Source organism: Halichoeres trimaculatus, unplaced genomic scaffold (assembly GCF_033239565.1).
Source record: "Halichoeres trimaculatus isolate MK-OKI-2021-1 unplaced genomic scaffold, fHalTri1.1 fHalTri1_scaffold_4, whole genome shotgun sequence".
Taxonomy (NCBI): Eukaryota; Metazoa; Chordata; class Actinopteri; order Labriformes; family Labridae; genus Halichoeres; species Halichoeres trimaculatus.
In genome coordinates, this window is record NW_027437182.1 from 19,632,450 (window position 1) to 19,655,348 (window position 22,899).

Sequence of the window (22,899 nt, forward strand, 5' to 3'; positions counted from 1 at the left end):
GAACTCTACTAACGCAAGTCTGACAGACCAAGGTGACTTAAAGCTAATGATCTTAACCAAGAATAACAAAACACAAGAAAAGGGACAGAGGAAGAAACGAGGCAAAAAAAGCAAAAGACAAGGCAACTGTGGAAAACTTAAACACAAACATAACATATTAGCCACTGCCGAAAACATCAGTTTAGCATTCACAGTGTGCTGGATGCTACAATCAATCACTGATTTACCTTGGCTGTCCGCAATCACAGCACGACACTCCGCCCGGTCATTTCTCGACCGCACAGCCACACACACAAACATGGTCTTGGGATTAAAACGTTTTTTCTGTAGTTAATAAGTCAAAATTTAACTACCACGAGGTGATCAGCAGCACAGCTCTTACCTGCTCCTACCCTGGAAGCATAGAGAGCTATGCAGGCAAATTTATCCCCCCCCTGGAACAAACAGGAAATTACAGTGCCGCCTACCGTCGCGGGGCTGCCTTGATAGCCAGCGGGTTACATACTGCTTCTGTTTTTTTTAATTTCTGTTAGCCTCACTGTAACTCTGCCAAAGTCCATGAAGTGTTCTGGTTTGGGGAGGCATTAAGTCTGTTTTCTTCAGTTTGGTCGACATCTCTCTGACTCAGCTCTTTTTGTTTCAACATCTCACGCTGATTTCTGTGCTCTTAGTCTCCTCTCCTCTTCTCTGTTGTTGACCAGTCTGCTATGAACCACAAAGATAACATTTTTACTCTCCAATTGCGGTGAAAGTAAAAAAAAACAAAACATTTATGTTGTCAACCATTTATCCATTCATTCATTTGGCTTATCCTGTAGGTTGTCAACCAATGGTATCAAAAATCTTCACTTTTGCTGAAGTATCAACAAGAAATGTTAAAGTCTCTACATGTTCTTATGTTTTGGAAATGCCTGAATCTGTTATGTGATCAAAACAGTCTGTTCTAAAAATAGCACCAGATCTTTCTAAGACTTGCTGAAATGATAAGGTCATCACACAGGATCTCCCAACTGGTTTTTGACACATTGGTGGGGCGGGCCTCAAACACTAAGGTCCGTCCATAGGTTTGCCTCCAACAGACCAATCAGGCAGGGGGTTTGTGAAGTGAGCGTGTTCAGTCCAGCACGTAGCAAGACTACCAAACAGCTGGGGTCGGAGCCTGAGGAAATCCCTTGATTTCCGCCCCACTGAGTCTTTCTTCATTCATGTTGGGCTGTAAACCTCAAACCTGTCAACTCGTTGCCTGGCTGCGCTCATTATGTCAGTTTGTTGTTAAAATCAAGCAAAATACGATCTGTTTTTTGTAAATTGACTTGTCACAGCATCAGCATCCAACAAAATTAGGAGGCTTGCACATTTTGCTGCGACCTGCTGGAGCAGGAGACAGGGACCAAAAGTCAGTGTTCAGACAGAGGCAGGAATAGTTCTGAAAAAGGAATGTGAGAGAAATACAGATTTTTGGGGCTGTAAATCATGTTAAGCTACAACAGAGTACCAAAGGGACAAAATAAGGCCTATAACAGTACAATACCCCCTCTTCAAGGCGTTTACAATTTGGTGCTTGCAATTGTAAATTATGAGCTGCAGTGGATAAATATTAGCTTCTCTAAATGAATTAGCAAACCCATAAGTCATTCAAACACAGTGGACTTTCATATTACTACACAAAGCTCAGGCAGCGGTTACACAAGGGGAACTGTCTCTAAAACCTGATGAATCATGTGTTTGCTGGTCCAGCCAGGGGGAACAGGTGGGTCTTAAATCTTCATTTAAATGTGATCAGGTCAGCGAGCTTAATGAGAAGAAGAGATAAGGAGTTTGCTTGGAGAAAACTCTACTTCAGATTGATTTCCTGTTTATTCTTAGAGCATTCAAATAATCTGCACGGGGAGAAAAAAGACTCAGACGTCTGCAGCAGCTTCAATAGACAGCCAGAGCTGAGAGGACAGTGATAGGGGGTTTAAAGGTGAAGAGGGAAACTGCTGTATTTAGACCAGTCTGGAAACACTCTGAGTAAACGTTTGTACAATAATCCGCCTGGATACCATCTTAATTAAAAACCTTGAAAACCTATTTCTCAGCTTCCTATCATACCTGATAAGGTTGGACGGGACCACAAAATGTTCAGCCAAAATTAGAAAAGGTTTTTTTATTTAAATCCAGCTGTTTTCACCAAGCTGATCAAAGCGGTTTTACGGCGGGTGGAGATCAGTTAAAGAATATTTAAGACGCCATCTGATGACTCAGAGGAGGACGGATCAGTCAATAAAACAAACCCTCACAGTCAAGATGAATACAGATGGGTTTGGGATGTCCAATTACAAAACATAGGAAAACCAAATCAGTGTAAGAGTTATTAACTTGTGCACTCAATGGAGTCGTTTGGGAAGTGGTTTTGAACGCTTGCTCTTTTTTGTGTGATGATTTGTGCATAAAAATTCACTTTGGGGACAAGCATGCTGTTTATTCTGATGAAAACAGACACGTTTGTCCCTCACAGCCATCACTGCAGTCATAAGATAAGATAGATTGATTTAATTTTTATCGCAGTGTCATGCACAGACAATATGCTCAGCCAAACAGGCTTACACAACATTATTTACACACAAAGACCACACACCAATGCAGAAAAAATAATCTTGTGACAAAAAAGCCTCCAAAAGTTTCTTTAAGGCTCTGAGAACAAAAAAGAAGAAGATGTGTTTCGTGTTGAAAAAGAAAGAAACATTTCAGCTCAGTGTGGTAGAGCTTTGCTACACCATGGAGAGTCAAGTTTTAGCTAAGCCGAGAAAGCACAACAAAAAACTGCTCTATGTAAATCCTGTTCTTCACCAAAATATCTGGTATTCTCTCAAACATACAGTCCCTCATGAATAATGAGATATAATTAAAGGTTTTTTAGGTATGGTCAGTTCATGTCAACACAACATGGGGCACATCCTTTAACTCAGAGGCCGCTTCTGTTCTATGCAAATACTGGTCTTATTTTAAACCCATTAAAGTGTAAAGCAAACTGCATTCACTGTAAAAAAAAAAAAATGCTTGTTAGGGCCTGAAATGTAACAACAACCTAAAATGGAAAAAGGCAATATAGCCAGAAATATAACGACTTTCTGATAATGTAACAAAAGTGCTAAGCCAAAAATGTATCAAAAAATGTAATAAAACTCAAATAAAGTTACCGTTCCAAAATGTAACATTTTGTCACATTTTAGGCAAACACTTGTAGGGATGAGTATTAAAAAAACAGTTCCTGTTAAGAATCGATAAGAAATGTTTCAATCCATCGATGTCGTTATCCTTTATGCTTAACGATTCCCTTATTGATTCTTTACATTAAAGTGCTAGTTCTCATCGTGCCGTAAAACGGCGCTACCTCCGCTACAGTGCCACAGCTGGCTAGGAGCCGCTTGCCGCTTAGTGTATCAGTCCACGCGCGCAGCGTAATAGATATAAACAAACGCAGGTAGTCTGCCAGGACAAAGAGACACGATGAGAACTACAGCCTTATTTAGCAGTGTTTTTGTGTGAAAGTAACGCGCTGAAAATTCTCTAAATAAAGCGTGAATGCAGACTGATATCAGATTCTTTTGGTGGGAGTCTGTTTATTTGTGTTTTTGGTCAAGTAAAAATTGGCCCTTTCTGAGTGCAGAGGAAACCAGCAGAGGAGCAGGGAGGGGGTGTTTGGTGCATGCGCCCTGGGCTTCTGCTGCACAAAATCACTGCTGTAGGGGTAATTTCTGCCCTAAACCTTGTGATAGGACCCAACTTGTTCCATCCCAGAGTATCACTTTTAAGCCGGAGCTGCCAGACCTTACATCGACCACTCTGCCGCAGCTATTTTAGCTTAGCAATGAAATAAAAGTTTCCAAAAAAAAAACTCAGATTCAGGATTTTCCACTTTGAGTTTCACTGAAGAACTGAACTCACAAAGAAATGTACAATAATTCAACATAGTAAATATCTCATTTATTACCAAAAACGGTACATACAAAACAGTGCTAACTTGATGCTAATGTGTAAGGGAACTTGGATTGATATACCAGAGGCTAGCATACATCAATACAACTTTGGTTTAACATCAGAATTCTAACTTCATCACAGAAACATAAAACGATTAGTATTTATAAACCATACTGAAAACTCCAAATGTCAAAATACTAACAGGTAAATGAAAGAAAAGTTAGGTGCAGGCTCATGGCTGGCTTCCTAACTACGGCAAGGTTCCAAACAACTCAAACCATTGCTGTAACTACTTCTAAAAACAAGATGGCCCACTTCAGTCAACAATATATAACAAAAAAAGTACAAAAAGTACAGCAGCATCACGTGACGTGCAATTTTTACTTTTTTATTTTTTCACGTCCGGAGATATCCAGATCCAGTGACCAATTTCATATTTTTTACTTATAAACTCAATTAAATGTTGTTGACACAGAAAACCTGTAATGTCTACTTTGTGTACAGAGAAACTTCCCAGGAGAAATTGATAAGGGAATCGATTAAGAATCAGATCAATAAGTAGAATCAACAAGGTAATTGGTATCAATAAAATCTTATCAATACCCACCCCTGAACAGTCATTACATTTTGGGGTTTAATTACATTTTTAGTTAGTTATGTTAGGGGTCTTTGTTACATTTAAGGTAACTTTGAGGTAATGAAGTCATGAACTAGATTTTCTGCATCGCTCTGAGACAGGATGTGTCTTTAATTTTCTTTTTTGATTTTACTGAGGCGAAAATTTTCCTTGATACAAAAACAAAAACAAAACAAACAAAAACAGCAGGAGGATAACTGGTGCTTTTTCAGTCTTGTCTGCTCTTTAGCTTCAGCATCAACACCTCTTTTTTTAAAGCAGCATCAACACCACCAAAGGTATTTTTTGTTTGAGCCACATTAGCTCTAACAGTTTGTTTCTCTCTCCTGAAGCAAAATGTTCTTCATCACGTCTATCTGAACAATCCAGAGGATTTGAACCGACTCAACCATGAGAAAAATGATGGTTATCATTATGCAAAATTTAAAGCAGAGAGCGGCGATGCAGAATCTCAGGTAAGTGAGTTTTAAATCCTCTCTTTGTTCTCCTTTAATGATAAAAGACTGAGTCAGTGGTCAGGAAAGGCTAATGACCTCTCTGTTATCTCCAGAGAAACCTGGCGGTGATGCTCTACAGAGGAGACAATGGGATCGCCAAAGACATAGAGAGCGCGATGAGGTGGTTTGAGAGGAGTGCCATGCAGATGAAGGATGCTGCAGCCATGTATGACTACTCCATCATCCTGATGAAGGTTGTAGAGAGCGTTTCATGATCAAATGAACACTGGATGTGTTGTGTGTGCGTGTGTCTGTGTTTTGACGGCTATTGATTCACTGATTGATGTTATTTCCTTCAGGGCGAGGGGGCGAAAAAGAACGACACCCGAGGTTTCCAGCTGATGCAGAAAGCTGCAGAGATGGTACCTGTATTTCTTCCTGGAGATAAATGTGTGAGTTCACTTTATGTTCCCTTTGCTAAAGCTGTGTCTGCTTTCCTGCACCAGGGATCAATCAGGGCCCTGAATGGTCTGGGCTGGTACCACTGGAATGTTCTGGAAGACCACAAGAGTGCGGTGAAATACTTTGAACAGGCAGCACACAAAGGAAATGAAGACGCCATTTACAACCTGGGCATTTTTTATCTCTACGGGAAACATCCGGACAAACCATGGAAGAACGAGGTTTGAGTCTCACAATTTGTTCAAATGAGTCTTATCAGCAATCGGTGTGAGGAACCGCAGAAGGTTTTTACAACTAAGAGGTCATGGACACTGCAGAGTTAGGGGTGGTTCAGTGTTGAGCTCTGTGGCCTCACATAATACACACTCACAATAACTGTTTTTTGTTCCAAGAGTCTGATTTCTTCTTGGCTCTCACTCCTGACATATTTTACAAGTCCTAAAAAAACTACGTAAAACCTTCATTTAACGTCTAATTACTGATAAAAAAGAAACTTTTCTGAAAAAAAAAGAGGACTTGAACACAATGCAGCCCAATAATATCTTCGTATCACCACAGGATATGGATGTGAGGAACATTTCTACAAGGTATATTAATTTTTTAAAGTTTGACCACAGCCCATCTGCAATATCACCTGAGGAGCAGTTTCTGTGGCAACCTCACTTCGAACTCTGCAAGACAATGTCCATTTTTTGTATCACAGTTAAGGTTATAATAGTTAACTAAAATGAAAGTAAAAAGGAAAACTAAAATTTAAACATTGCAGTTAACTCAAACTAATAAAAACTAGAAAAGAAAACAAAAACAAAAATTAAACTAAAACTATATCTTGTGTTCACTAAACTAACTGAAACTAACCAAAATTAAAAACAAAACTTCCTTCGTTATAGTTTTTGACAATATTAATAGCCTTTAGGATTTAAATTAATTCGACACATTTTCCCAACCAATTTTACAACAGTTTTCGGCAGTTGTCAGCGCCGTACAGCACCATCACAGCAACGTACTGGGACGTGCTTGTTTACTGCACTGACTGGCTGTGCTCTGTGCTGCGACGAAATGTAGTGGAGCAATGAATCAGAGCATCTGTAATAGTTTTATTTAATGTGAGTCTGACTTGATTGTTACAAAGTCCAAGTTTCTAATTATTAAAGCTCATATTATATTGTTTTATATAATTTGTGTTTTTATTTTTTTTTAATTTAATTCATGTTAACATTATTTTATATAATTTATGTTTATATTTTTTTAGTAAGTTTATATTATTTTCTTGTCTTTCAGGCAGAAGCCAACAGGTCAGTATCAGCATTGACTCAGCAGTGAGCAATATGTTGGACTTGAAAATAAACAGTATGACAAAATATTTACTCTGACCTTTTTGAATCCTGCACCTGGTTTATAAGGTATGAAAAAACTAAACTGAAACTAAAACTAAGCCTTGTTGCAAAAATAAGACTAAATAAAAACTAGAACGCCTGCTCCAAAACTAATTAAAACTAAACTGTAATGGGAAAAAAAATGTCCAAACTAACTAAAACTCAACTATAATGACAAATCCAAAACTATTATAACCTTGAGCACAGTCAATGGTTGTCCCTGTGATGGGCTGGTGACCTGTTCAGCATGTACCCTGTCTCTTACAGCTAAAATACACCAGATGGGTCTGTTGTGCGTCTCTGTTCCATTACAGCAAACAGATCAAATTGATCATTCAAGTCAATGTGTCAACTCACACAGGATCCGTTCTGTTGAATGTAATATTCAGCCATCTTATTTCGGACAGATGCAAAGCTGTGACACATAAACTCAGTGTAGGGAAGATCGAGTGGGACAGGAAATCATGTCTGGAAACTACCTAAAACCACCCAGTGACTTTCAAAATAAAACAGTTCAAAATCAAAATCAGTTCCTATTTAGCTTGACTACCACGACAAAGGGACATAATGAGCAGAACCAGACCAGGAGTCAACAGGTTTGAGGTTTACAGCCCAAAATGAACGAAGAGAGACTCATGAATGGCGTGGGGAGTGCAGGACTCCTTGGTCCGTGACTCCAACTGTCTTTCAGTAATGCTGTTTCTCAGACAGAATACACAGCCGGTGTAAGTTAACAAACGCAGTCAAGACGCAGCGCAACAGAGTCGCGCTGCAGGCGTGTGTTTCAGGTCGTTACTCAGTGGCAGACTTTGCACCATTGTTACTGGGTTTTGACCATAGCTGTAAAGTCTCCCAACTTGGCTAAGAAATAACCATATTTCCCCCCTCTTTCACGCCATCCTCCCATGTGAGTATTCCTCCGAAAATCTCCTTCTGCCTCTCCAAACTGAACTCTTCTCTAGCCTTGTGAAAACTGCCACCTGTAGTAGCCTGGGTGGCAGCTGTCACAAGGTTAGTGCAGACCACAGACTGTAAAAAAAATGGACCTCAGCTTGCTTGGCTCGAAGTGAGGTCTCCACAAAAACTGCTCCCCCTGGTGGCTGGCTGCAGTATAGGTCAGAAAATGATGGGCTGTGGTCAAACTTTAAAAAACGAATACTCCTCGTAGAAATGTTTCTCACGTCTGATTGTTGTGGTGATGTGAAGATTTTATTTGGCTGTCTTGAATTTAAGTCCTCTCTTTCCTGAAAAGTTTTGTTTTCATTAGTTATACAAGGTTAAAAACGAGGCTATACGCAAGGTTTTACGATGATTGACAGCCGACGTTCTCGTGTATTTTTTCCGGGGATTGTAAAATATGTCGGGAGGTAGAGTCAGGAAGTGATTAGACTCTTGAAAGAAAAAAAAAAAAGTTATTTTTGTCACCCAGCTCCACTAAGATTCTCCCAGAATCCCTCATCGTCTCTACTGCGCGGACTCTGGCTGCAATTGCTAACAGTGGCTGCGCCTGAGACAGTGGTATTTTGTCTTCAAAACCGTACAATGATAAATAGCGGAGCCGTCTATGGTGCAGACAGCTGGAACAAGCCGTAGCTGTCAAATTTCCTGTTTTGGCCAGGGAACTACCATATTTAACCCCCTATATACCTAGGTGGGACAGCTCATGGCAGGCGTAGAAAAATTTCTCTTATTTCTAAATCCAAGAATTAACAGATATAGTTTTGACCAGTCAGCCAAAGTCAAGTTTTTGACATATGTCATGTCATAATGTATTGTTAAACAGATGGTTCTGGCAGGAGTGTAGGCTTTATCTTACATCCTGCAGCCAATCAGAATTGAGCATTCACCCTGAGCGTGAACTGATATATGTTCTTTATGACTCACAGACGGCTGCCTTCCAGCAGTTCCTGAACGCATCTCAGTACGGGCACATTGCAGCGTTGGTGGAGGTGGCATGGTACTCCTCCACAGGAAACCTGGGAGGGGTGTCTCAGGATGTGCAGAGGGCTGTGATGTAAGAGGCTTTCATTAGCTCTGTAGAGAAAGCTTTGCTATGGGCTGTTGCACTGTAGCCTGCAGCTTTGTGGCATCTCATTTCAGTGACAGTGGCTAATTCAAGGTCACACCCTGGTATTTGCATATCTAAAAATAAGAGTCTCTGCATTATTGTTCAGCACACAGAGAGAATCTGCTTACTGTTCTTCCTCTGGTGTCTTAAACTTTTTAAAGAGGGTCGTGCTGCAGAGCATCAGAATCACCTCAACAAATCAGGAACTATTTTTAGATCATGCTAAAATATTTTCCGTTTATGTGGAGAAAATGATGATCCATAATTCATCACACATCCTTTGCCCTCTGTGCAGAATTCTAAAAAAGGTGTGTGAACAGAACGGACACCTTGGATTTATGATCAGCGAGGCGCTCCAGGCCTACCTGCAGGGCTCCAGGTGGGAACATTAATTTCAATTACTTTGCAGTTGTGCTCATTTAATCATTTTCTCTGCTCGCCATGATCTGTGCCCACTTCTTCACATGTTGTATTGTCTCTCAAACAGGCAGGAGGCTTTTGTGAAGTACATTTTGGCAGCTGAAACCGGTCTGGGTTTGGCTCAGAGCAATGCTGCACACCTGTGTGAGGTAATGTGTCCTGTAGCTTTAACATAACCCTTTCTCTCCTGGTCTTTTGGTTTTTAGTAATCCAAACAGGCCGTAACTGTGATTTTCAACAATGATCTATGTGTGCTAATCAGAAAATGCTAATCATCCAAGCTTCCATCCTTAATTGTGGTGTAAGAGTCACAAAAAGCAAACATTGCAGAAACATATTAATGAGCTGCATTAGCTGCATATGATAGCTTAGTGGATGGATGCTTCCTCTGATCAAACAGGTTCAGGTGTCTCAGGGTCCTTTTATTTAGGAATGTGACATCAACACACTCTCAGCAGATGTATGTCTAGCTTGTTCTGTTTAAGGTTACTGCCTGTTAAAGGAGAGTTTCCTCCATAGTTTTCAAAACAATGGTAATCATACAGAGCACATTAAATGAAGAAAGACAGTTGTCTGACGTAAAAATGTGTATTTTTCCTATGTACGGAAACTTATGGCTGACCCTGTACAGGGTAGGGATGGAACGGTTAACAAAAAAAATCTGACGCCGTTAGGTTTTCCTCACTCGGTTTGGCGCGCGTGTGCTTTGTTCAGTTTGCGTTTTTCCCTATTTCTTTGTCTTTTCCATACGCACACGCAACGCGAGGCAAATAAGAATCTGTAGTTCTAAACATATTCATGATGTGTTTTACCTGCTTTCTGTCTCTCCCACGTTATTTCTCTCTCTTACAGAGTTCATGACAACTGCATGTATTTTTATTATTATGCAAATGAGACAGCAAAATCATTTAGTGACTTTTAGTGACTTCTGGGACAGCCAATAGTGAATTTCCTTACTGAGGAGTTGGCGTGTTGAAACTAGCAATGTTTCACTTAGCTTTAATGAGTTTCGAATGGGAAACTGCCTCATTCTTTCAGGTTTTTTATGACTATACATGATATTTTAATTGATCAAAAATAATCTATTAATGATGGATTATTAGAGTATATGGTAATCTGGGGTGTCAAAAACAACAACAATGTACACCAATAACCGTGACCACAAAAAACGCGATATAAACTAAACCATGGATTTTGTGAACCGTTCCATCCCTAATACAGGTTGTAAAAGTTTACAATTAAAGAGTAATTGCTGTTAGTTCGGAAGTTTTTTTTTTCTTTTTTTTCAAACTGCAGCTAAACATTTATGTATTTTATAATTTAAATGAACTTCAGCTTCAGTAATTCCATATTCTCATTTTACCCAAATCATGACCAGTCTTATGCCACAGTAGGGCATGCAGGTTATCAATTAACACTGGTATCAGATCAGTTTAGGTATCGGTTGCTACTCAAAGTCGATATCGGTCAATACTCAAAGCCCAGGTATTGGTATTGGTATCGGGACCAGAGAAGTTGAATTGGTGCAACCTGGGTTGGAAGGTGGGGTAAGGTTGGGACAACCAGCTTAGCCTGCTGCTTCTTTAACCCAACTACAGATAAACACAAGAAAATGGACAGACACACATTTACCATGAACTCAATAGAAGAACCATACTGGCCCTTTGTAAGACATTATTGGCACTTATTCCTCTCTGAATTTGAACCATCATATTCTGCAGCAGCATATCCCCTCACGCTCTCAGTTACTCTCAGTTACTCCTCAGTAATAGAAACAAGAGAGTTTGAGTCCATCACTATGATCTTATTATTCTTTGTCACCTTAAAAAGATACTCCGGGATGGAACAAGTTGGGTACTATCACAAGGTTTAGGGCAGAAATTACCCCTACAGCAGTGTTTTTGTGCAGCAGAAGCCCAGGGCGCTCGCACCAAACACCCCCTTCCTGCTCCTCTGCCAGTTTTCTCTGCACTCAGACGGGGCCATATTTTACTTGACCAAAAACACAAATAAACAGACTCCCACCGAAAAAATCTGATATCGGTCTGCATTCACGCTTTATTTAGAGAATTTTCAGCGCGTTACTTTCACACAAAAACACCGCTAAATAAGGCTCTAGTTCTCATCGTGTCTCTTTGTCCTGGCAGACTACCTGCGTTTGTTTATATCCGGCACGCCGTGTGCGGACTGATACACTAAGCGGCGAGCTCCTCGTAGCCAGCTGTGGCTCTGCAGCGGAGGTAGCGCCGTTTTACAACACGATGAGAACTAGAGCCTTATTTAGCGGTGTTTTTCTGTGAAAGTAACGCGCTGAAAATTCTCTAAATAAAGCGTGAATGCAGACCGATATCAGATTTTTTCGGTGGGAGTCCGTTTATTTGTGTTTTTGGTCAAGTAAAATATGGCCCCGTCTGAGTGCAGAGGAAACTGGCAGAGGAGCAGGGAGGGGGTGTTTGGTGCGAGCGCCCTGGGCTTATGCTGCACAAAAACACTGCTGTAGGGGTAATTTCTGCCCTAAACCTTGTGATAGGACCCAACTTGTTCCATCCCGGAGTATCACTTTAAAGGTCTGAGTTGTGTCACATTTTCAACATCTGTTAAGATTCAGAAATCCTTACTTTAAGCCAGACTTCTCCTCCCAGAAGCTCCCCAACACCAGTAAGTCATCTGCATTAGCTTTCTCCCTTACAGTCAGTCTTGCAGATGACTAAATGAGGAGAAGATCGTATCAAGAAACAGTGATTGACTGACCTGGAAAAAGCAGCAAATAGAAGGTTGTGATGGAGAACTGTTGGTTAAAGGCCAGGCAGTTTGCAAATGAAGTCACACAGAACAAAGCTGCTTTAAAATGACTTACACAGAGCCAGTGTGCCACTCATTTGCATGCTAATAAGAAAGTAGCTAATGGCGGATGTGTGTAATATAATGTGTAAACCTGATTTCAGCCCAATTCTGGATTTAATGTCCTATAATTGGAGTTTTGAGGGGAGTTGATGATTCCAGTCACATAGTAAAGGAAAGGAAAAAAAATGAGCCTGGGGGAGACTGTTAGCAGATGATAACATAACCTTCATCAACCCCCTCCTCTCCTCTCACCCAGCACTCTTTCTCCCAAACACAGGAGCTGAATTTCACTCCTGATTGCAAGTGGAGATATCTTAACTACTCTATTTTAAACTATGATCCCCATCCGGCCGGTGAGTTCCTCTCATTTCATTTTGCTTTAACCTCTCCCTCTGCCTGTCAGTCTGCTCGATAAACACTGAGTATTTATCTTTTTTATAGCTCTGCTGAAAATGGGAGACCACTACTACTACCCTCCCTCCAGCACGCGAGCAGACTCATTATCCTTGGTTGGTCGGGCGGTATCGATGTACGGCAGAGCAGCTGTAGCAGGCAGCCCTCAGGTGACAGATTTATTCAGGCTGTAATCTCATCACCCTATGATAAACTTAATTAAACTTCCACGGGCTCCGGCCCACCGCAATAAAAACAACAAACAGCACCATACAGTGTTATTATTTGGAGACTTACTCTGTGAGTAACGCACCAAACCCTGATATGATTTTATTTTGACTCTGACTCACAGGGGATGTTCAACCTGGTGGTCTTGGTCAAAGAAGGACACACTCTTCCGACGGAGGTCTATAGATTCTTCAACCTGTCGCGTTATGATGAGCAGCACATTGTGGTGGAGAAGATCCTAAGGAGGTGATTGTAAAGTCTATGAGCTGCTATTGCAATAAAAACTGGCCGTCACTGTGAGAGACATAAAAAGATGTTTAGAGTTTTTATGCATCGTAAACTCAAAGCTATAGTTTTGATGAATGACTGTATATAAAGGTGGATGACGGGTCTCCCATTGTACAGAAGTGAAGCCAAAATAACATTCAAGATAGAAGATGACATGTTGCATGTGCAATAGCTATCTCTGCAACTATGGTCACTCTGCATCATCTGCCTCTGGAAACAGATGATGACTTTTCTGTAAATGTGGTTTAGGCTGCAGTTAGCAGTAAACGATAACCAGCCATGACTTCATTTTTTGTACTCTGTTTATACCCCCCCCAAAAAACGAAACAAACTGGGACAGATGAGGACAGTTCAGACCAATTTTTAACATGACAATCGTTGGATCTCATACTGAACAATTCCTAAAGGCTGCTACCACTAGCCACGTATACACGGACCCAAATATTCTGCTTGTATTTGGTTTATTTGCTCTAACGGAAAGAGTTTAACCTTTGTATACACCTCATTCCAAAAGAAAAGTGCCAATCTGAATGGACATTTAATCGGTGTCACAGGAGTGGAATATACCTTTTCCCAAACCGATTGAGGTATCGTGTATCCACTCAAATGGAAAGTTGTCAGGATGCGTTCTTTCAGCGCGTGCTCAGATATGACGTAAGACGCAACTTTGATAAATCACATGATGTTTACGTTTTTCTGGGCATGCCCCATTGACTATTCTGTTTGCTTACAGTGGCGCATGTAGACCAGAGATTGGAATATTCCTTTCCATGTATACTATAGTTTTCAGAAAAGTCATTCAGAAAGATTCCATTTAGAAAGACAAAAAAACCCTCATGTAACTGTGGCTACTGTCATGAAATCTTACAGAAACGTGCATGATCAAACATGGCGTCAAGAAATTAACAAACAAGGAGGGCTATCAACGTCGTAAAAGAGAAAAGTCTCTATTCAAACAACGCCACAAGCCGCTCTTCTTTTTTAGAACTCCTCTTGGCTCTTATTAAAGTTTGTTTACGTGCTCTGCCGTACTTCTCAGCTGTAACATCCAGTGTATGACACTTTCCATTCTGCTCCTGTCATTGGCTATTTTGACTTTATTCTGTCAGGGGCAGTCCAACCAGGAATCATAAATGTAAACATGTTAAATATTAAATTCTCAGAGTAAAATAGTCGAATTGACTCCACACACTTGAATATAATTTGGTCAAATAATCAGTTACAAAAAGCCCCAAACCTGGTCACGCCCCAGATCACAGATCCCCTAAATCTGATATGAAATGGACTTGGGAGAGGTCAGCGTTTTGTAAAAACAGGGTGGGTTTCTGAGATGAAGACACCTCTTAAACAACCAAGGTGGCAGCTTCCTTTGCAAGAAGGTCTGTCAAATCTATTTATTCATCTCTTTGTTTATTTAGGCATTTTTATTGGTTGATGAATTTCAGTTGAAACAAGAAAAAGAAAAGCACTTGACAGAATACATTGGTTTAGAATAGAATAGAATAGAAAATACGTTATTTGTCCCAGAGGGAAAATTCGGGAGTCACAGCAGCAATCAAGAAAAAAAATTAAGAAAGTGTATAGAAAATATAAAAAAGTTCATAACACAGTAGATGATGACAGCTTGTCCATCATTCTCCAGTTCAGCCAGCCTCCACCTCCACAGGGTCCAGGACTGAGCTTCTTCAGCAGTCTGTTCAGTCTCTGTCTCCTGGATCCTGTCTGCTCACGGCAGGTGAAGTTCTTCCAATATGGCGTTAGTGTCCAGTGTTAGCTCTGTCTATGAATAGCATGATGCTACTCTGCCCTCTGGTTAGCTGGCTAGCTTGTCAATGTTGTTGGAGATAGATCTTCTGTTCCCAATAATGATGGATGGAAGGACAGGTCCATGTCGTCACTTCTTAGCTCACACCTGAGAACCAGCACGTTGTCCTCACCTCCTTCTCCTCACCTTGTGGGAAGACATCAGGCCTTGCACCAGGTAGCACTGACATGCTAAAGGCTGCTAACAGCTGATTTCACATGTTAACTGTGTGGCCATGATTACAAGTAGGATCTCCAGACAAACACAGCAGAAAAAGTAGTCAAAGTATCACTGAAGACAAAACCAGTTTGATGTCCAAGGGCAGCAAATTAACCACACGAAGTAATGATCTTGCAAAAATGATAAAAAAGAGATGAAAAAATCACAAGAATCAGACAAAGAAGAGTGAGCTGCTGTAACCGGCAGCCACAACGGGGCAGCGCCTAGCATTGAAGGATGTGTTATTGGTACAACCCAGTTTTGAAAATGTGAGCCAAACACCAGATAAAAACAGTCTGTATGACATAAGGAGTAAGGGAAAATAGTGCTTAAAGAGAGTCATATTTACAGTCAGATCTGCCAAATCACAGGGGAGATTTGTTTGGGGAAATTACTCCAAAAAGCAGCACAAAGCCATAATAGAAAATAGAATTGTAAGTCAGCTGTTGGAGAAGAACCAAGTCACGAGATTATTCTCTTTGCATAGATCTGAAAATCCTACCAATACAGGCATGAAATAGGAATCCAATCGTCTTTTTTCAGCCTTTGGGCTAGAAAAGGAGTATTTCTTGGTTAAAACATCTTTAAAGCAGAGTCCATTTGTGAAGTGTTTGCTCTTCAGCTTTCTGCAGAGACACAGGGTTATAATTCTCAACCCTCATCAGCGAGGGTCTTCTGATCTTGGGCCTCTGTTATCACTATCATCATGCGTGACACAGTTTTCCTCATGTCATCCCCTCAGATGTGTGGCGGCTGAACATGAAGACTCAGTGACGCCGTGTTCGTTAGCTCTGCTTGGAGTCCAGATGGGAAAAGCCTTGAGCAGAATGACTCAGAGCAGAGCACAGCTCGTCTTGGTACGCACGCGGCAATCAACTCATACGGAGATAAAGAAACTGAATCAACACACTGCAAGCTGCACTCCTTTACTTTATTATCCTCCTTTGATGATTTAACCTGCCTTAATTATTGAAATGAGAGAAAATGCAAAACTGCAAATTATTTTTTTTATCATGAATAAGATATGAAGGCTCTGTATGGAGCTGCTTCAAGAAGGAAATGTGATGATTTATTAAAATCATTTCTCTTTCTATAGGCGTACGCCTCTCTTCTCTCCCTTCTTGTCATCATTGTCATTCTGTCACTGCAGAGCTGCCTGGGTAAGTAATTCATCTCCATTCTGCTTCTGTTTGCCACTAGATGGTGCTATTTCCCCACATATCTTATCACCACCGCAGTTCATGTTATCATGTTTGTTTTCTCTGTCCTCTAACCTGAAAATGAACACAGGCCAAAGAGTCCACAGTCAAGGCGTGAGGGTGAGGACTTCCTCCACCAGCCAAGATGGAGCCAATGGGAGCAGAGAGCAGAACGCCAACATGGGAGAAGCCCTCAGAGCAGAGAGGACTCTCTGCTGTATCGCCCTGAAAGCTGAGCAGTGTCTCCGTCAGATGGGAGATGTGGTGGTGACCGTGTCGGGCATGTGCCTGTGTGTGTTCTGGACCACTCTCCTTTATCATCTGCTGTGACACAAAGCAGCAGACAATGAGCGAAGAGCCGCAGGAGAAGCCTCAGACACAGCAGACTGTATGAGCTCACTCTGAGCGGGATGAGTTAGAGCTCTGTGCATGAGATGCGTTCGTGTTTCAGGGGTTTGTGACTCATTTTAACTTATGAGACAGAAAAGAGACTAACTATTACAACCAACAATAATAAACTGGGTTTTAAAAGACAGAGTGATTGAAGGTGTTGTGAAGATGTTTCATTGATGACTCGTGTTTCATTAGCAATTCTGGCATCTCTTTTGGGAGAAATTTTTGTGCTTTTCTTGGACACAGACTGTGTTTCCCATGAGCACCATCACCCCATCCCTGTGTTTTTTTCCTGTGGAAGCAGAAGAATGAATACTCCTTTTCGATTGTCCTTAAAATCAATGAGAGTGGTGTTGGTACATACTGTTGGTCTAGGTTGGTCATGCCCCTTAATGTGATACTCCAGGAACAAGTCGGGTCCTACCACAAGGTTTAGGGCAGAAATTACCCCTACAGCAGTGTTTTTGTGCAGCAGAAGCCCAGGGCGCACGAACCAAACACCCCCTCCCTGGTCCTCTGCCGGTTTCCTCTGCACTCAGATGGGGCCAAATTTTACTTGACCACAAACACAAATAAACGGACTCCCACCGAAAAAATCTGATATCGGTCTGCATTCATGCTTTATTTAGAGAATTTTCAGCGTGTTACTTTCACACAAAAACACAGCTAAATAAGGCTCTAGTTCTCATCGTGTCGTAAAACGGCACTACCTCCACTGCAGAGCCACAGCTGGCTACGAGACGCTCGCCGCTTAGTGTATCAGTCCGCGCGCGGCATGCCAGATATAAACAAACACAGGTAGTCTGCCAGGACGAGGAGACTTGTTAGAGCCCGAAATGTAACATCGAACCAAAATGTGATCAATAACAATAAAAAAAATAACAATAAAATGTAACATTTGGGTCAATTATTACATTTTGGGTTTTGTTGCGTTTTTTTCTTATGTTGTTTTGTTTTCTTTTTTCAATTACATTTCAGGCTCAGCACTTTTTTAAATTATCAACCAGCTTTTAAATTTCAGGCTTTGTTACAATTTTTTTGGCACAGTTCAAGCATGTCTCTCCCCACTCTCAAACTGTTTTCTGCTCTGTCCAAAGCCATAAAAAGGACCAGAGGGAAAAACCCCAAAAGAATCAAAAACGGACAGTAGATCAAAAAGAGAACTATAATAAAAACAAATTATTTGACCCTCCTTGTGTTTATTAAACCTCTACAAACATAAAAACACAACTTAAATCATTAAAATTAATGCAGTATTCAGACTTTCGTTTTTTAACATAATTTTGGTTCTTGCAGCAATGCTAGGTTTAGTTCATCTCAAGCAGCAACCTCCGATCTAAGAATATGAGACGATGGGGACGGTTTAAAATCTGCTGTTTCTCCAGTGTCTGCTTGAGGCTGGCACCAAGCCAAAAAACAACAGGTTCAAAAAACATCTCCTGTCTTAGTTGCTGATTTTACTGTCAGCACACACTGTACAGGGGGTGAAATTTTTTCTAACTTGGCTGTTCAGAGGATATAAAGTTCGCCCAATCAGAGGCATAGCTCAAGTCATGTGATCGACAAGACACCCTATGGCTGTACGTGAAGCCCTTGCCACTACCAATATGGCAGCGATAGCCGATGTGCTTCATTCACTGTTTCAGAAACAGATGGGTGACGTCGGGGAGACTACGTCCATGTTTTATAAAGTCTATGGTTCATCTTCTCAAAATGGCCTCCATCTACGATAGGTTTTGAAACTCTGTATTAGAAATGAATGGGTGATGTCACAAACACTATGTCCATACACTTGTTTTAAGCAGAGAAAGCGTTGCTGGTTGTATTCACCCTTAGGCCAACTGCTCGTGGCCAGCCTCATGGAGTGTGCTACCTGACCTCTGTGCTCAGTGTTTTTTTTTTTATATTGAAAGTCATCCTGCTATCTCTTAACAGCAATCGAAATAAAAAAAAGATTTCAGATGGGGGAGGAGGGCCCAATAAAGCGGGAGTGGAGATAGAGCGGTAAATGGCAAATGGACTGTTTATAAAACTGCTTCTCCTGACTTCTGACCACTCAAACGCTTTTATATGACATGTTGCATTCACCCTCTCACGCCACATTTGCACACTGAGGGCAGATAGTACTAAGGTGCTCAGCAGTGTGAGCTAATTCCATTTACACACAACGTGCATAACCACTGAGGGCAGTTTGGGGTTAAGTGTGAAAGCGTCCAGAGGAGGCCTGGTCAATGCCAACATGAAGTGTGGGTAGTAGTCCAAACAGCTTGAGATAAAAGCATGTATCACTGTCACAAAACCATTAAATGATAAAACAGATTTTATCTGAAATTACTGTCAAAGATTACTCAGAAGTTCCAGAGAGTTGGATAAGACGCCCACTTGTACTGGACAGTCAAGAAACATCTTTATGGGTAATGGAGGATTTTCTGATCAATCTTTCTTTCATTCCTCTGAAAATGGACGACTGAGTCAGAGCGGAGCACAAACTGAAGAAACTTCTGAGGGCCGTGGATTTAAAAAGAACAAATCAGCCTCAGAGATAGATGTATTAGGAGAAGCTCTTTTAATACGTCAGCCATTAAAGCCTGCACCTGTCCTATCAGTGACACGCTGATGATAAGTGTCCTGCAGGAGGCAGCGTGCACGAACACAACAACATTTTGTCCAAGGTCAGAGAGCGGGGGAATTTCAGCAGGTATTGATCCGGGAGGCAGGTGCTTCTGGTCGATAAACCTGAGATAAGACGGTATCAGTCTTCTTCATCGCTGCAGGAGACGGCAGCGAGGAAAGTTTTGTTTGAAAGGCTCAGTTACTACGGCGATATGAGGCACACAAACACATCTGCAGAGCCTTGAGTGAGAGGCTAATGTGTTTCTGTTGTTGCTCAAAGAAAACAGAACTGATCTCCTCAGAGGGATTTAGTTTCCTCAGCTGAGGAGAGTCAGGGTTACTCAGTTTTAACAGTTATTTACAGCTCTGACCGTGATGATGTGCTCTTTACGGCTGCAGTGTTGTTGCTCTGTGTTCACGGAGCTGTCATTACTTAAATGAGGAGTTTGTCAGTGTAAACAGCAGCATGTGAACCTGCTGCTCTTTGAGTCTGTGTGTTATTAGTGGACCAATAATGATCTCTCTTTTCCTTCCTCTTTGCTCAAAAGTGACGGGGCAACAAAGAAAAACATGCATACAGTCAAGTCATCATGAGCGCATTATTTCCACCTTTAGCTGCTTTACTCAGAGACTTTTCAAACCTAATATTCAGAGGCTTGTGTTTTTGTGTTTCAATGCAGAGAAAAAGTTGTGAAACAGGAAACAAAAGCCTGAATTTCTGTCAGGGTCAGACTGGGCTCCAGGTTCAGCTTGGTGTCTCTCCCTGTTGAAAAATAAATGCTGAAAGTTGGAGTGGAGAATGTCAGAGGGAAACAAAGACTGAGCCCAAACAGGCTGATGCTGCAAAGTGTCTCATCATCTTAAGACAGTTTGCAGCATCAGCCTGTTTCTGCGCCTTTTCTGCTTCCCCCCGACCTCCTTTCAGCTCAAACTTTGTTAAACATTTAGTTTAGTCAACACACTCTCTGCCTGTCATAATTAAATACATTCAATAACATGCTCCAGTGCCACCTGTCGCTCAGTACACAAAGATATCTGTCAAAACTGCCAGATCATCAGTCAGGCTTTGATTATCTGAGTTTTAAACAAAAAAAAGTAATTTCAGTTCAAAAAGAAAATAGTTAAGCAACTTTTTTCCCATTGCTATTAGTTAATAATCATAATTAGGGTTGGGTAATACATTGTAGCTGTTTACCACCTTTACATGTTTGATCTTTAGATTTGGTGAAACTTAAATAATCTGGTTTCTATTGTTTTGCCCCTTTTACTTGTCTGTAAGTGGAGATTTTGCTCTCTGCTGTTTGGGAAGCACTGAGGTACCTGTGCATGACAGTTGTTGTTTATGAGTATTACACATGTTTTAGGGCTGCAGCTATTGAATATTTTAGTATTCGAGTATTCTACTGAAAATCCCATCGATTAATCGAGTAATCGGATAAAATACATTTTTTTTTAGTTAAAGAGCAGTTATTTTTTAAAAGGAATTTTTTTCTCTTTAAGAAATAGAATTTTCTGATACAGCATGTCAATAAGAGCACTTGCTTTGGTATCCCCAAAGTTTGTGAACACACTTTGACACATTTTTTGTGCCTTGTACATCTCATCAAATGTTGCGGACCCAAATGGCACCGTTTTGTAGAATGACCCATTAGTCTCCAAACTCCAGAAAAGAAGCTAGATTTGTTGCTAGTTGCTATTTTGTATAAGAGGTAGCTTGAGGGGTCTGAAAACTCTTAATGCGCTCTCTTAAAACTCTCTTAATTCCACATGTGCTTGCATGTGTTAGGTCTAATGTTTGGATGTTCAAAAAGAGGTGAAGAGTAATATTAGAATGTCTGTTTATGCCTCCACTGAATGAACATTTCAACGCAATCTTCTTTCTGAATTCTGTTGTTACTCTTGACAAACACTTATCTATTAAGATGACACAGGACCTAAAACTGGAGTCATGGTCACAACTTCTGTGTTGTCCTATGGGCAGAGATTTATCCTGAAATACCTCTGGTGTGGACAGGATTCATTTTGAAAATGAAAAAAATAAAACAGTTTTTAGAAATAACAATAGAGTGGCTGTGTCCCATACTTCTGCACTTACGCTTGCCCTCTTGAGTGCATAAGTGTGTTCACAGTGACAGTATGGAAAAACTTAAAGGATTTTGATTTGTCAGTTGGTGGACTAAAAATAGTCAAAAAGCTGAGTGAGGACACTGCTCGCACTCAGCAATAGCCATATTGGCTACGTAGAGGATCAACTGATGGCTAATTGCTGTAATTAATGGAAAGCAGAAGAAAACATGTTAACAGTTTGTGATCATAGTCTTGCTTGAGGCTGGCTCTGGAAGTACCGGAAGTCACAAACACACCAAGCCAAAAAAAGCTTTTTTCAAAGCAGAAATTAACCTATTTACAGCCTGGTTCAAAAAACTGTCTGAGTCGCTAATTTTACTACAGGCAACCACTGTACGGGGGGTGAAATTTTTTCTAACTCAGCTGTTCCAAGAATATGAAGATTGTGAGCTTGCCCAATAAGAGGCACAGCTGAGGGTCACGTGACCGACAGGCGCCCTATGGCTGTACGGGCTGTACGCAAAGTATTTGCCACTACCAATATGGCCGCTATAGCTGATGTGCTTCATTATCTGTTTTAGAAACAGACGGGTGACGTCAGCGAGACTACGTCCATGTTTTATACAGCCTATGGTATTCAGTGCACTTCATGCAAGCCAAACAAAGGCAAAACAATAAAGAAGCATTGTTGTCATCTGGACTTTTTCCATGTTCAAAACCGTCTGTTGATAAAACCTTCAGAATGTAAAGAGCCAGGATGAAAAAACACAAAAACGGAACCGAAAAGAAAAAATAAATGAAATGAAACAGAAAGCAAAGGAATAGAATAGAAAAAAGAAGGGTTAGGAATAGAACAAAAAAGGGTGGAAAGGACAGATTAAGTTAATGGAATGGAATCGAATGAATTGATCAGGGGTGAATGAGTTCACATTAAATTGAATAAAATAGAAAAAAAGAATAGAATGGAGGTAATAAGGTGGAGTGGACTAGAAATGAACAGAAAAGAACTGAGTGGATCAGAACAGGGAACACATCACGGTCTACTTTCTGCATGTTGAAGGGTGGACTTGTGTCTTGGACAGATGGTTTTGCGGATCCCTCTCTACTGGGATGAAAAGCAGGTGATGTTTCTTTGGTCCTGTGAAATTTTAAGTCTCTCACATCAGACCTCCTCACCCAGGTGACCCAGCAGGTGTTAATCAAGTCCCAGCATGCATTTTGGCAGCAGCACAATGCTGGTCTCCTCTTGTCATCTGAACAGTGCAGCTTTTTGAGCAGCATCAAAAATGGAACATGTGACCTGCTGTTAAACCAACCACAGATACCGTCTGGCTTCTTTGAGTCCTCTGTCTCAGTGGCCCTTTCTGTCGTTTTCTTATGTTATGTACAAAGATAAGTGAACTCCTAGTCTGAGTGAAGAGCTGACCTCTATTACCCAACTATTATCTTTTTGCTGATAACAGCTTCTCTTCTTTTATAACCACAGAA

General features: G+C 40.9%; 1 protein-coding gene across 1 annotated transcript in view; it reads left to right on the forward strand.

Moving 5' to 3' along the window:
- The window catches only part of LOC141788814 (protein sel-1 homolog 3), a 35,345-nt gene extending 18,677 nt beyond the window's left edge, over positions 1-16,668 (forward strand). The window contains exons 12-24 of the mRNA XM_074667896.1: positions 4,933-5,055; positions 5,151-5,291; positions 5,397-5,459; positions 5,544-5,720; positions 8,762-8,889; positions 9,239-9,322; positions 9,431-9,512; positions 12,485-12,560; positions 12,649-12,770; positions 12,953-13,074; positions 15,882-15,996; positions 16,236-16,299; positions 16,430-16,668. Of these exons, the coding sequence (XP_074523997.1) occupies positions 4,933-5,055; positions 5,151-5,291; positions 5,397-5,459; positions 5,544-5,720; positions 8,762-8,889; positions 9,239-9,322; positions 9,431-9,512; positions 12,485-12,560; positions 12,649-12,770; positions 12,953-13,074; positions 15,882-15,996; positions 16,236-16,299; positions 16,430-16,668 (1,536 nt within the window). The remainder of the gene's footprint in view (positions 1-4,932; positions 5,056-5,150; positions 5,292-5,396; positions 5,460-5,543; positions 5,721-8,761; positions 8,890-9,238; positions 9,323-9,430; positions 9,513-12,484; positions 12,561-12,648; positions 12,771-12,952; positions 13,075-15,881; positions 15,997-16,235; positions 16,300-16,429) is intronic.
- The last annotated feature ends 6,231 nt before the right edge of the window (positions 16,669-22,899 follow it).